Source organism: Molothrus aeneus, chromosome 27 (genome assembly GCF_037042795.1).
Source record: "Molothrus aeneus isolate 106 chromosome 27, BPBGC_Maene_1.0, whole genome shotgun sequence".
NCBI classification, from domain to species: Eukaryota; Metazoa; Chordata; class Aves; order Passeriformes; family Icteridae; genus Molothrus; species Molothrus aeneus.
The window spans coordinates 5882232-5896564 of record NC_089672.1 but is presented as its reverse complement, the minus strand read 5'-3'; the positions used below and the strand labels follow the sequence as shown (position 1 = coordinate 5896564).

The 14333-nt window shown below is 51.6% G+C and overlaps 1 protein-coding gene across 1 annotated transcript; it reads right to left on the bottom strand.

Annotated features, from left to right (window-relative positions):
• Positions 1-271: 271 nt before the first annotated feature.
• Positions 272-14137, bottom strand: MAU2 (MAU2 sister chromatid cohesion factor). The gene is made up of 19 exons (XM_066566206.1): positions 13718-14137; positions 13440-13457; positions 13126-13191; positions 12617-12712; positions 12404-12498; positions 11460-11487; positions 10870-11025; positions 10296-10442; positions 9240-9330; positions 8876-8979; positions 7930-8007; positions 7243-7308; positions 6919-7002; positions 5663-5712; positions 5405-5482; positions 4667-4778; positions 3931-4021; positions 3075-3202; positions 272-2446 (listed from the first exon to the last, which is right to left on the bottom strand). Exons 1-19 carry the CDS (start codon positions 14135-14137, stop codon positions 2372-2374), a joined length of 1983 nt encoding a protein of 660 aa, XP_066422303.1. The 3' UTR covers positions 272-2371.
• Between the last annotated feature and the right edge of the window lie 196 nt (positions 14138-14333).

The window sequence follows — 14333 nt, the reverse complement described above, 5'->3', positions numbered from 1 at the left end:
GGATCATTCCTGCACGGATTTAATCCTGGGATTTGGGATCATTCCTGGTGGGATTTGGGATCATTTCCATTGGGATTTTGGATCATTCCCAGTGGCATTTGAGATCATTCCCGCAGGGATTTGGGATCGTTCCCGCAGGGATTTAATCCCACAGGTTTGGTTTCCCTTTTTCCTCTTTTCTTTCAAAATTCCAAGGAATTTCAGCTCCTCCTTCCCAGCTCTGCTCCATTAAAAAAAAAAAAAAAAAAAAGAAGGAAAAGCTGCCACAAAAAGCTATTAAATAATTTAATATACAATGGTAAAAAGCTCTGTACATTGGAATTTCCGCCAGGAATTTGGGGATTTGGGAATTCCGGCGGCGGGAGGAGCCCTCAGGAGCCGGGATCAGCTCAGAGCTCCCACACCAACCCCCCCAGGATTCCCAAGGGATTTTCCGGCTGTTTCACCGATTTTGATGGATTTTCACGGGAGATTGAAGGCGGAAAATTGGGAATTTCGGGGAATTTTTGGGAGTCTGCTCCTTCCTCGGCGTCTCCGGGGGGTGGGAAAGGCTCTTTTCCCACTGGGGAATTCCCAAAGCTCAGCCCCAACCACAGCTCTCCGGAATTGGGATTTTCCCCCATTTTCCCCCCATTTTTTTCCGGGTTTTTCCCAAAGTTTTTGGGATTTGGCTGCCCTGGAAGTGCTCAAATGCAGGCGGGAGCAGCCTGGAATAGTGGAAGTGTCCCTGCCCTGGGATTGGGATCATCCCGAGGCTTTTCCAGCCCAAAATTTGGGAATTTGAGCCCAAAATTCCAAGCTGGATCTGACTTGGGCCTGAAATTCCAGAACATTCTGGAACATTATGGAGTTAGAAAGGAAAATTTGGATTTCCTGGCTGGGATTTGGGGATTTCAGCCTTTCCCAAGCCAGGAAAATTCCAAGGAAAAAGATTCCAGGGAATTGCTGCACCCCAGAGGAAATAAAAACTGGGAGTGTGCTTCCCAAAAAAGTCAAAAACTGGGAAAACTGCCCCAGTTCCTGATGAAAATCCCCAGATCCCAAAATTCCTGGGATGGCTCTGGCTCAGTGGGATCCCAAATATCCCAAAAAAACCCCAGGAGCCACTGGAATTTCCCATGGGAATTGCAGCCCCGGATTCAGGCTGGAAAATCCCTGGATTTGGGAATTTTGGGGGATTTTTTTTCCCTGTTTTCTTGAGTTCCAATGGCACCAAGGATTTTCCTTAATCCCAAAAAAAAAAAAAAAATCCAGAATAAAAACTCTCAATCCCCAAAACTTCCAGGTCCTTTGCAGACCTAGGACCAGGATTTCCATAGAAAAAAACCCTGGAAAATCCAATTTTTTTTGGGAATGGGACAAAAAAACCTCATCCCTGGAATGAATTCCAGAGGGAAAAATTGAGGAATCTGGGTGGAAAAAGAATTCCTTGCTCTGGAAAAAGATGAGATTTGGGAAGGAAAAAATGATGGGAATGAGGGGATTTTAAAGGGATTTTAAGGGAATTTTAAGGTTCCTTCCCAGCCAGGTGGGATTAAAAATTCCCAAAAATCCCTGGCAGTTCCAGGGCTTTGGTTTTCCTCTCTCCAAGAATTCCAGAGTTCTCTTCCCTCCCCCTTTCCCAGAAATCTGGAGAAATTCCAACTGGGAAAAACAACTCAGTTCCACCCCAGGCACTGCTGGGATCCTGGAAAAACTTCCAGCTTTTTTCCGGGATTCAGCATTTCCAGATTTCTAGGAAACCCAAAGGAACAGTGGGCTAAAACCAGGGAATTTAACCTGGAAAAGGGAATTTTGCGCCGAGGGCAAGGCTGGAATTCCATCCCAAACCTCTGGATTGGGGTTTATTCCCAGGATTTGGGAATCCTTAAGGCACAGGTGGTGCCTTCAGCCTGGAAGAATCTGGGATCGGCCGGAAAACTCCGGCTTTGTCCCGATCCCAACGGCGTGGGGAGAGCTGTGGCTGCGGGAGGGACGGCCCAGGAAATCCTGGAATTCCTCCTTCCCAAAAAAATGGGAACTTCCCCTGGGGGAATTCCAGCTGGGAATCCAATCCATGATTTCCTCATCCCCTTATCCCCGAGGATTCCCAGCCTTTCCTGGCAATTCCCTGCAGGATCCAACCTTGGGATTCACCTGGACATTCCCACCTGGAAAAGCAGCTCCGGAGGCTCTGGGAATCCCTGGAAAATTCCTGGGTTTTTCTCACTACCAGAGGGAATTCGGAAGCTTTTCCATGGACTTTTTTTGTTTCTTTTCCCAAGTTTTTGACGTTTCTTTCTTTTTTTCCCCCTCCCGGGATATTGTTGGTGGATATCCTGGAGTTTTCCTGGATTTTTTTCCAGGAGTTTTCCTGGAGTTTTCCTGGAATTCACAGCAGACTGGCCAGGCTGGTGGTGGGGCCGTTCTGGGCCTGGAACTGGACCGGGGGAGGTCCATCCGTCCACTGCAAGGGAAAAACGGGATCAGAATCCCGGGAGAAATTCCCAGAAAATTCCCTCAGCATCTCAGAATTCCCAGGAAACCCCTCCCCGCCCCAGGGATCCCAAATCCCAACCCCTCATCCCGCTGGGATTTGGTTTTCCAGGGGTTTTTTTTGGGATTTCAAAGCCAAAATCCCAGGAAAAATGGGAAAAATTCCCTCAGGATCATGGAATTCCCAGGGAATCCCAAATTCCACCAGGGAACCCTGATGGGATTTGCTTTTCCAGAGTTTTTTGGGGGGATTTTAAAGCCAAAATCCCACTGGGAGGGATTTGGATGATCCAGAGGGAAGAAAATCTCAACTTCTGATGCGACAGCACTAAAAAACCCTTCAGAAATCCCATTCCCACCCTTATCCTGATTTTCTTTGGGATATTTTTGAGGGATTTCTTTCTGGGAATGCCAATTGCAGGATTCCAAGGACTGGGGAGGGATCTGGATGATCCAGAGGGAGGAAAAGCCCAACTTTGGATGCGACAGCACTAAAAAAACAACATTTAAATAAAAAAGTATAAAAATGACGAGGGTCCTTTTTGCCACGGGCAATTTGGGGAATTTTTGGGGAATTTTGGGAACTCCTGGGCGCTGACCGTGATCAGGTTGTGCTCGGGGAGGCTGCAGGCCTCGATGTGGTCCTGGAGCAGCTGCTGGGAGAAGTTCTGGTGCATCTGGGCGGCCTCGTGGGCGTCCATGGCATTGCCACACGCCTTGTTCAGGTCTGGAAAGGGCAGAGAAATCCTGGGATCCATCCCAAAAAACCTCCCTGGGTCTGGGGTCTGCACCAAAATATCCCAAGGATTCCCTGGGATTTTAGGGAATAAAATCCCCGAATTCCCAGGAATTCCTTAGGATAGCAGGGAATAAGATCCCGAAATTGCCTCAACTGGAGGCAAAATCTGCCCCAGAAGTTCCACAGAGATCCTGAATCTTTCCCTTTTCCAAAGGAATTCTTGGGATTCCAGCCCATTCCTTCCACACCATCCCAGCAAGAATTCCTTCCCAAAATCCTCATTCCCATCCCAAATCCATTCCCCTGGAATTCCCATCCCTCCATCCCCTATCCCAAGCCCTCTCCAGCTCTCCTGGAGCCCCTTCCCCGTCTGGGATCAGCTCCTGGGCCTGCACATTCCCAGCCCTGGGATCAGCCCCAGGCTCTCCTTGGCATTCCCACCCTCCCCGAGGCTGTTCCCAGGTTTTCCAGGACAATCCCTGACCCTGAATCGCCCCTGGCGCTGCCCATTCCCATTTCCCATTCCCTTGGGATAATCCCCGCGTTGTCTCTGTGATCCCCCCTCGCTCAGGCTGTTTCATTCCCACCCTCAGGACCAGCTCCACATTTCCCCTTCACTCCCAGTCTCCCAGAGGCTCCATCCCAGCTCTGTCCCGTGGCGCTGCCCGTTCCCATTCCCCACGCTCTCCCAGGCTGCTCCCAGCTCCCGGCTTTACCCCGGAGCAGGGCAGAGGACCAGAGCTGCACCGACATGTCTGGGATCTTGCTGGCCAGCTGCATGGCTGGCACCACCATGTTGTTGCTTTCCTAGGGAAACCGGGAAGGGAAAGGGGAAAATTGGCGTTTGGGGATTTTTTTTTCCCCGCCCTTTCTAGCACGGATTGAGTGGAAAAGATGGAAAATTCCCGGTGGGAAATTGGATTTTTGGGTGGAAGGCAGGAAAACGCTCAAGATTCCCAAGGGTTGCTTGGGATTGAAGGGAATAAAATCTCAAAATTCCCAAGGAATCCATGGTGTGCAATGGAATAAAATCTCAAAATTCCCAAGGAATCCATGGTGTGCAAGGGAATAAAATCCCAAGGTTGCCAGGGATTCCCTGTGACGGAAAGGAATCAGATCCCAAGGATTTGCTGGGATTGAAAGGAATAAAACCCAAGATTCCTAAAGATTCCTTGGGATTGTAGGGCAAAGGATTCCCAAGGATTCCACGATTTCAGTCGGGATTTTTCTGGGGATCAGTTCTGGGAATGCCAATTTCAGAATTCCTGGGACTGGGAGGGATTTGGATGATCCAGAGGGAAGAAAATCCCGATTTTTGATGCGACAGCACTAAAAAAACCCTTAAAAATCCCATTATTTCCACCCGTATCCCGATTTCCTTCGGGATTTTTTGGGGATTTTTTCTGGGAATGCCCCTTGCAGGACGCGGGGTGGGGAGGGCTCTGGAGTCACCCTGTGGTTGCCCAGCACGTAGAAGATGTGGCCCAGCAGCACCAGCGAGCAGGCGGTCAGGCGGTTCAGGTCCTCGGCGTTCGACATCTTCAGCGTCTCCCGCAGAAAACGCCTGGAAAAACGGGAAAAACGGGAAAAACGGGATTGGAGCCCAGCCCCAGCAGCCTGGGGGGACTCCTGCGAGGATGGAGGGGCAGCAGCTGGGATAAAGGAGCTCAGAGAAAGGGAATCCCTGGGCTTTCTCCTGGACTGGGCAAGGAACGAGAGGCAGGAGATTCCCAGGGCTTCCTTGGGATTCAAACCCCAAAATTCCCAAGGATTCCGGGGAATAAAATGCCCAAAATTCCCAAGGATTCCAGGGAATGAGATCCCAAGGATTCCCTGGAATTGAAGGGAATAAAATGCCCAAAATTCCCAAGGATTCCGGGGAATAACATGCCCAAAATTCCCAAGGATTCCCTGGAATTGAAGGGAATAAAATGCCCGAAATTCCCAAGGGTTCCTCGAGGTTCCAGAGAGTAACAGCCCCAGGTTCTCAAGTATTCCCAAGGACTGCGGGGAGTGATTCCCGAGGATTCCCAAGGAAAGGGCTCAACCCCCGCCACATTCCAGAGGAAATCCGTGGGAATGGGATGGACACAAAGCCTGGGCATTCCCACTCCCATCCCAGAAAAGCCAGGGTGACTTTTCCAACGTTTTCCCTACATTTTCCCCACTCTTCCCAGGGCTTGGACTCACTTGGCCTCGTTGTATCTTCCCTGGAAAAAGGAGAAGAGCCCTCGGATGTAGAAGGCTGCAGCCCGCAGACAGTGAGAACTATGGAAAAAAACCATGGATACCTCAGGATCCCACCCAAATTCCCAGGAATTTCACCTCCAAATCCTCCCAAGTTTCCCCTTGGAGTTAAGTTGGATTTTTTCCCCCTAATTTGTTGAAAATGCTGCTGGAAATCTGTCATTCCCAGCCCGGAATGTTGGGATTTTTGGGAATTCTCACCTCACTGGGAAGTTGTGGTCGGGATTTATCCTTTCCAATAAACTGTAGAGCTGGAAAGTGGGAGAGGAAAAGGACAACTCGATTTTCCAAGGAAAAATCAACACCAAAACAGTGAAATTCCACCCAAACCAGCCCATGTTTATCCCAATATTGGGAATTTTAGGCTTGTTTTGATCCCAAAAATCCAAGTTTTATCCCAAATCTCTTCCAATTCCACAGCATTTCATGGATAATTGTATTCCCACAGAAAACTTGGAGCTGGTGGATCTGATAATGAATTTGATATCGGATTTGATTAATGAAAACCAGAATTTAACCAAAGAATTCACAAATTTTAAGGATATTTTTTGCTCCCCGCATGAGGGAGCTGCTGCCAGCAAGGCCCGGATGGCAAAAATACCCAGGAAGAGCAGAATTTCAGGAATTTTCTCCACAGAAAACTGGGATTTCTCACTCCCTGACAAAGGAGCTGTGGCCAGCAAGGCCCTGATGGAAAAAATGCCCTGGAAAAGCAGAATTTCAGGAATTTTCTCCACAGAAAGTTGTGATTTCTCACTCCCCTCATGAATGAGATTCTGCCAGCAAGGCCATGATGGCAAAACTACCCAGAAAAAGGCAAATCCCGGGAATTTTCTCCACAGAAAAGCAGGATTTAGGAGAAAAAGTGGGGGAAATTGTGGGAATAATCCAGAACTTTTGGAGTTTTCCAGCCAATTTCTCGGGAATTCCCACTCCCTGATGAAGGAGCTGCAGCCAGCAAGGCCCCGATGGCAAAAACACCCAGGAAAAGGCAAATCCCAGGGATTTTCTCCACAGAAAGTTGGGATTTCTCAACCCCTGATGAAGGAGCTGCAGCCAGCAAGGCCCCGATGGCAAAAACACCCAGAAAAAGGCAAATCCCGGGAATTTTCTCCACAGAAAGTTGGGATTTCCCAAGCCCCTCATGAATGAGATTCTGCCAGCAAGGCCCTGATGGCAAAAACACCCAGAAAAAGGCAAATCCCGGGAATTTTCTCCACAGAAAGTTGGGATTTCTCAACCCCTGATGAATGAGATTCTGCCAGCAAGGCCCTGATGGCAAAAACACCCAGGAAAAGGCAAATCCCGGGAATTTTCTCCACAGAAAGTTGGGATTTCCCAAGCCCCTCATGAATGAAACTCTGCCAGCAAGGCCCCGATGGCAAAAACACCCAGGAAAAGGGAATTCCCAGGGATTTTCTCCACAGAAAAGCAGGATTAGGGAGAGCCCAGCTCACCTCCTGGTGCCGATTCCCCTCCCGGATGTAGACGCTGGCCAGGTTGGTGACAATGAACGCCCACAGCTCCTGGTGGGTTGTGAGCTGGAAAGGAGAGAATTCCCAAACATTTCACTCTTTTCCTCACGATTTGCTCGTTCCCATTAAAAAATCCTGGCTAAAAAAGTCACACGTTGATATTTTGATGTTAAAAATTCCCCCCCCCCCCCCCCCCCCGATCCAAGGAAAATTGCTAATAAATAATGGAATTAAGGAAGGTTTCCCTTCCAAATTCAAATTGCCATCCTTAAGTTTCCAGGAGAAAATTTGGGAATAAAATCTCACCCTCAGTGCTGTAGTGAATTGTGCTTCTGCATTATCCATGCAGTTGACAGAGATGCAGTAGAGACCCTGGAAAAGAAAGGATATTTTTAGGAATGCAGCCCAAAACATTCCCAAATCCATGGAAATATTGGGATAACAGCAGGAAAAAGGGAGCAACGAGTCTCAGGTGTGGAGAAAATAAGGAATTTCCACAAAATGTCCTTTAAAATAAATTATTCATGGGGAAAAAACTTAATTTAGCTAAAAAATCTTTATTAAAATTGTGGAAAATTCAGTATTTCCTATGAAAACCTTTCACCTTCTATAATTCCCACATAAAGCCATCTCCAGTGGGCACAACTGAAATCCCTGGATTCCCCTTTTCCATCTGATTCCTCCCAAATTCCCCTCCCTTCATGAAGGAACTGCTGCCAGACAAGGCCTGGATGTCAAAAGCTTCCAGGCAAAGCCAAATCCCAGGAATTTTCTCCACAGAAAGGTGGGACTTTTCTCTCCAGGAATTGCTGGAGCAACTTAGGAGAGCGGGAAGCGCCCCTGCCCGCGCGAGCCATCCTGGAATTCTGTTCCCGCAGGGTTCCAAGGTGGGGATGAGCTCCCCCAGCAGCGCAGGGTGCAGCTCTGTAATTCCCGGGGAATCTCCGGAATTCCGGGGGGATGCAGAACTCCCAGCCGCGACCCCAAACTCACCAGGAGCGTGTGCAGCTGGGCAGCGTGGTTGGAGAAGAGCCTGGGCGACTGCTGGCACAGCTGGCAGACCTGGGAGATCTGGGCAAGAACACAATTCCCCATTCTGACGCTTTTCCCTCAGTTTTACGCCCCAAATCCCCTCCTTGCACCCCTCACGGCTGCAGGGATCGGCTCCAGGATCCGCAGTCCTGGACCAAAGGGGAGGCTGGGTGTGCTGCCAGCACAGGAGAAGGGATTTCCTCACATCCCTCCCACATTCCAGCTGCTTTGGAAGGGTTTCCTCCACCCCCTGGGATTCACAGCCACGGATCCCTCCCGAAATGCTCCAGGAAAAGTGGGATAAAACCTCCCAAAATCTGGGATTGGGTGAGTTTCAGGAGACTGAAGCAGGAGGCTGAATCCCTGCCATTCCCAGCACATTCCCAGTAAAGCTGACAGCAGGGATTGGATGATCCAGGCCCAGGATGGATTCCCTGGGTTTTAAAATTATTGGAAAAATGGGGAAAAAAAAAAAAAAAGTGCAGTTTCCTCTGGAACAACCCAAATCAACCAGGGAAGAGGAGGAAAAGCAGGAATGTGAAAAACTGGAAAACATCTGGGCAAGGCAGGAACCTGAAGAGGAAGGAGCCACTCTGGAATTGATGGAATGGGAAAAAACCCACTGGAATCAGCCTGGAATTGCCACCAGGAAGGTGTCGACCCAACCAGTTACTGATTATCCCGTGATCAATCCCAAAGTGCCCTTAAACGAACATTTCAGGGGAGCCAATCCCACATTTCCCAGGTCCTGAGCCCCGCCAAGGCTGGCTGCATCCACGAATAACCCAGCAGGAATTCCCACCTGAGCCCAGAACTGCAATTCCCGCGTTTTAGAGGCTGTTCCTGCAGAACATTCCCATTTTTGGGAGCCTTTCCCAGCCGGGAAATGCTGGGATCCCCACGTTACCTCCTGCAGGGCTGTGGCTTTGTGTCCCGTGACCAGCCTGCACATGATGATGTGTTCCAACAAAATCACTTGGAATGAGGACAGGATGGGGCTGCAGTCCAGCACTGGGGAAGGAGCAGGAGCAATTCCGTCAGGGATTTATGGAATTATTCAAATCACATCCAAAAAAAAAAAACCCAAAAAGTTGAATTTGTACTCCAAAGCCAGCACCCAGCCTTAAAAGCAGGGGTTTAATCTTAGTTTTAGTTTCAGGCTGACCCAGCAGCTCAACAAGGCCGTGGGATGGGTTTAAATGAGGAATAAATAATGGGATTTCCCAAGATTTCCCTGGAATGCAGCTGAATTCCAAGCCCTTCTTCCTTACTTTTGAGCTTCTCCAGCTGCATGAGGGCTTTGTCCGTGTACTTCTGAGCCTTCTCCAGGTAGCCTGCCTGCATGGAATGCATCACTGTCACCTGCAGGGAAGCACAGCAAGGATTATCCCCCTCAGCAATTCCCCTGGATGCAATCCCCACAGCAGAAATCCCTGGAAAGGTCCTGGAGCACCCCAGGACAGTGGGAGGTGAGGCTGAGAGGGTGGGAATGGATGATTTTAAAGCTCCTTCCCACCCCAGCTATTCCATGATTCCCAAAATTTATCTGTGCAGAGAGGGAAGGGCTGGGAATTCACAGAATTCCTCAAATCCCAGACTTTTTACCAAGGATTGGAATCATCTCCAAGAAATGGAACGAATTCCTTCAGCAATTCTAAGCCCAGCTCTTCTCACGTTGATAAAATTAAGCCAAAGTGGTTCTGCTTTGTACAAATGACCTAATTTTCATCTGAATCAGGTATTAATTAACCAATTAATGAGTTATTATTTAATTAATTCCCATTTCCAGGCTGGAATCTCCACGCACACTGAGCAGCCCCCTCAGCATCACCCCGGACGCTGAGGCAGAACCAATACCAAGCAGCTGAGAAAATAAGGCCAAAGTAGCCTGATTTGTACAAATACCTCCATTTTCAATTGACTGGGGTATTGAATAATCAGTTAATTAATTATTTATTAACTGAATCCCATTTCCAGGCTGGAATCTCCACACACACTGAGCAGCTCCCTCAGCATCACCCCACGGACATTGAGGGGAAATAAAAGCACCAAACAGTTGATAAAATCAAGCCAAACTGGCTCTGATTCGTACGAATAACTCCATTTCCATTTGAGTCAGGTACTAATTAATAAATCATCTAACAATCAATTAATTAATTCCCATTTCCAGCCTGCAATCTCCTCACACCCTGAGCAGCCCCCTCAGCATCAGCCCAGGGTCGCTGAGGGAGAATCCGCCCACAGCAGCCCCGAGCCCCATCCCTGCTGCCCCCCAAGCCCTCGTGCCCCCTCATTAAGTGGCAATTAGCAGGACAGGGAGCTCTCACCAGGTAGACCAGCACACACATGTGCTCCTTGGGCAGCCAGTGGAAGAGGTCTGCGGGGTTGCTGGGCAGGATCTCGTCGTCGTGCAGGGTGGAGATGGTCTGGATGCACTGCTGCAGCTGCTTCAGGCACGGCTTCACGCTCTTCACCTGCCAGCACACGCATTCCTGGGCTTGCACACAGCATTCCCGTTCCACGCGCTGCTGCAGCGCTCGGGAGAGGGGAACTTCCCAGCCAAGTGCTAATGCCCGTATTCAGGGGCTTGGCTTAGGACTGGTGACCCCCAGCACTTCGTGGGGGTGAACGGCACCAAGGATGCTCAAAATATTCCCAGAATCCCCCAAAATTCCTTTGTTCCCTCCCACACACCAGGGAAGCAACAGAGACCAGTATGGATATAGAAATATCATGGACAACATCTCCGAATTAACGTGATTGCCTCACTTTCCATTGAATTTGGGAATAAAACCAACAGGAGTTTGCTTCAATTGCAAAGAAAACCCCAAAAATCCCCTCAGGGCTGATTTTTTATGGAATATCCCCGTCCCAAACTCCCAGCTGGAACGTGGCACGCACCTGGCCGGCGTCCAGGTAATGTGTGACCTGCAGGACCAGGAAGAAGACCCTGAGGGATTCCTTCTGGATGGGGTTGCCCTGCCAGTTCTCCACGATCTGCCCACACAGCGTCAGCAGCGGGTGCACCTCCTGCAGCTTCCTCTCCATCAGCAGCAGCTGCAATTCCAAGGAAAATCCAGGAACGTTTGTCAGGATAAACCCTCGGGGAGTGACAATTCCCCGTGGGAAACGGGGCTGCCTCAAGCCTGGAATTGCCCAAAGCCCGGCTGGAGCTGCCTGGGATAGTGGAAGCTATCCCTTGTTCCACCAAGGCAAACAATTCCATGGATTCCCCAATTCCAGGGATTAGGATCAGAATATTCACCTGATTCCCACAGCCCTTTCACCCCACCAGCTTTCCCATCCCTCGTTACAAAAGCTCCAGTGAAAATTTGCAACAATCCTTTTATTTTTCCCAGAAAAAAAAGAGAGGAAAAAGCTGGATTTATCCTGAAGAATCCTGATCAACCCTCCCCCCAACAAATTAAAAAAATCCTCTGGAATTTACAATTAAACAGGAAATAATTTATTTTTAAAAGAGTTCCACTCACCATCCCCTTGCTGAGCAGAAAGAGGGCTCTGGAATGAAAGAAAATAAAGTTAAATTCCAAAAGAAATTATTCCATCCACAAAGAGAAAAACACCAGGAAAAAAAATCCGATTTTTCTCCCTCTAAAAACAGAGGGAAAAAGAGGTTTAAGGGAATTGATAGAGGAATTCCTGGGGAGTTGGGGGAGGAGATCCCATGGAATTCAGGGATGAAATCCCAGGGAAGTCAGGCGGGGAATCCCAAGGAATTCAGGCAGGGAATCCCAGGGAATTCAGAGATGAAATCCCAGGGAATCTAGGCAGGGATCCCCAGGGAATTCAGGCAGGGAATCCCACGGAATTCAGGGATGAAATCCCAGGGAATTCAGGCAGGGATGCCCAGGGAATCCAGGCAGGAAACCCCAGGGAATTCAGGCAGGGAATCCAGGCAGGGATGCCCAGGGAATCCGGGCAGGGAATCCCAGGGAATCCAGGCAGGGAATCCAGGCAGGGATGCCCAGGGAATCCAGGCGGATCCCCAGGGAATCCAGGCAGGGATGCCCATGGAATCCGGGCAGGGATCCCCAGGGAATCCAGGCAGGGAATCCCAGGGAATCCGGGCAGGGAATCCCAGGGAATCCGGGCAGGGAATCCCAGGGAATCCGGGCAGGGAATCCCAGGGAATCCGGGCAGGGAATCCCAGGGAATCCGGGCAGGGAATCCAGGCAGGGATGCCCAGGGAATCTGGGCAGGGAATCCCAGGGAATCCAGGCAGGGAATCCAGGCAGGGATGCCCAGGGAATCCAGGCAGGGAATCCAGGCAGGGATGCCCAGGGAATCCAGGCAGGGATGCCCAGGGAATCCAGGCAGGGATGCCCAGGGAATCCAGGCAGGGAATCCCATGGAATCCGGGCAGGGATGCCCATGGAATCCGGGCAGGGATCCCTGCGGAGGGCAGCGCTGTCACCTGGTGTACTCGGAGCCCACCACACGCGCGTACTCCGCCCCCACGCCCAGCAGGTCACAGGCTGACACCAAATCCTTCTCCAGCGTGTGCAGTTGCTGAAATGGGAATAAAAAATGCCATGAAAATCCAGCATTTGCTCCACGAATCCCAAAAAAATGCCAGGATTTTTGTAGGATTTTTTCCCCCCAAGGAATTGCTGCTCCAAGGACTCACAGCCAGCTGGAAGAGCAGCCTGCAGTGCCAGTAGGGAGTCTGCTGGGAGATCTGGATGGCTTTGCGCAGCAGGGGCTTGGCCGTGTCCACGGAATTCTGCAACACAGACACCCCCGGTCACCACAAACCCGCATCCCGGAATCCCACAGCCCTGGAATTCCCTGGAAAACCACGCTCAACCCTCCAGGGAGGGCTGGGAGGTAGGGATCACAGTGTTGGAAGCAATAAAAATAAAATGGGAGAAGGCTGGGGCTGCTGCGTCCTTGGAATGTCCAAGGTAGGGTTGGATAGGATTGGAGAAATCTGGGATTTGGGGAGGATTGGAGGAATCCGGGATTTGGGGAGGATTGGAGGAATCCGGGATTTGGGGAGGATTGGAGGAATCTCGGATTTTGGCAGGACTGGTGGAATCTGGGATTTGGGGCGGACTGGAGGAATCTGGGATTTTGGCAGGACTGGAGAAACCCAAATTCGAGGGGCACAGAGGGGTTTTGGGGGGTTTCTCTCACCTCCTGGCAGTAAAGCTCCGACAGCAAACTGGCTGCCTCAAACTTCACATCTTCAAACTGGGGGATCTGGCACCAGGGTTAAGGGAACCACAAAATCTGTGTGGAAAACAGCAGCAAAGCCTCCAAAAACCCTCAGGAAAATGGGGATGAGATGGAATTTAAGGTCCCTTCCAACCCAAACTCCGTGGTTCTGTGATGAAGCAGATTAAAACACCCATTCCATGCCCCCACCCCCAGGCCCTTGAGGTGTTTTGGGAGTTTCCTTGGAGCTGTTTGGAGCTTGGAGCCCTTCCTGGGTCCTGGGAAAAGGATACCTGCTGGGATATCAGCCACTGCAAGAGAACACAGCGGGTTAGGCTGGCACTAACACCCTCCCCGTCCGTGCCAGGAGCCTCCCACCGCCCCCTGCCCTGCTCCTCATCTTTTCCAGCTGCCAGGACCCCTCGGCCGCCCCTCCCGCTGCTCTTCACCTTCTCCAAGTGTCCAAACTCCCGTCCCCACCACGCCCAGCCCTTTCTCCACGCAGCGGCACCCCCCGCTCCGCCCTTCCCAAGCCCCCCGTGCCCCCCAAGGCCATCCCAGCCCCGCTCACCGCCTTCTCCAGGTGCCCGCGGGCCTGGTCGCCGTTGCGGGTGTGGTGGTAGAGGACGGAGCCGAGCTGGAGGTGCGTGCGGGCCTCCATGCGGGCCGGGGGCTTGCGGGGCAGTACGGCCTGCAGGCAGTGCACGCACAGCCGCACCTTGGGCGGGCTGGACGTGCGGAAATGCTCGGCCAGGCCCAGCAGCGCCAGGTACCACGACTCGCCCGCGGCCGCGCCGCCGCCCGACCCCGAGCCCGGAGCAGGCCCGGCTGCGCCGCCACCGCCTCCGGCACCTCCGCCGCCGCCTCCGGCACCACCCGCGGCTCCCGCCGCCTCCCCAGAGCCGCTCCCGCCGCCTCCCGCCGGCTGCGGCGGCTGCTGAGGCGGCGGCGGCTGCTGAGGGGCCGCCGCGCCCGCCGCCACCGCCGCCATCTTGGGGCCGCCGACAACACCGCCGCGAGGCGCGGGGCACGACGGGACTTGGAGTCCGAGCGCCTCAGGCGCGGAGGGGAGGTGGGAGTTGTAGTCTGCCCTTTCGCACCGATCGGATGCGGGGCGAACCGGGGAATGACCGTAGCGTCGGAGCCTCCAGAGCGGGGTGGTTCGGCCGCCCCGCGAGCTGGGGTCG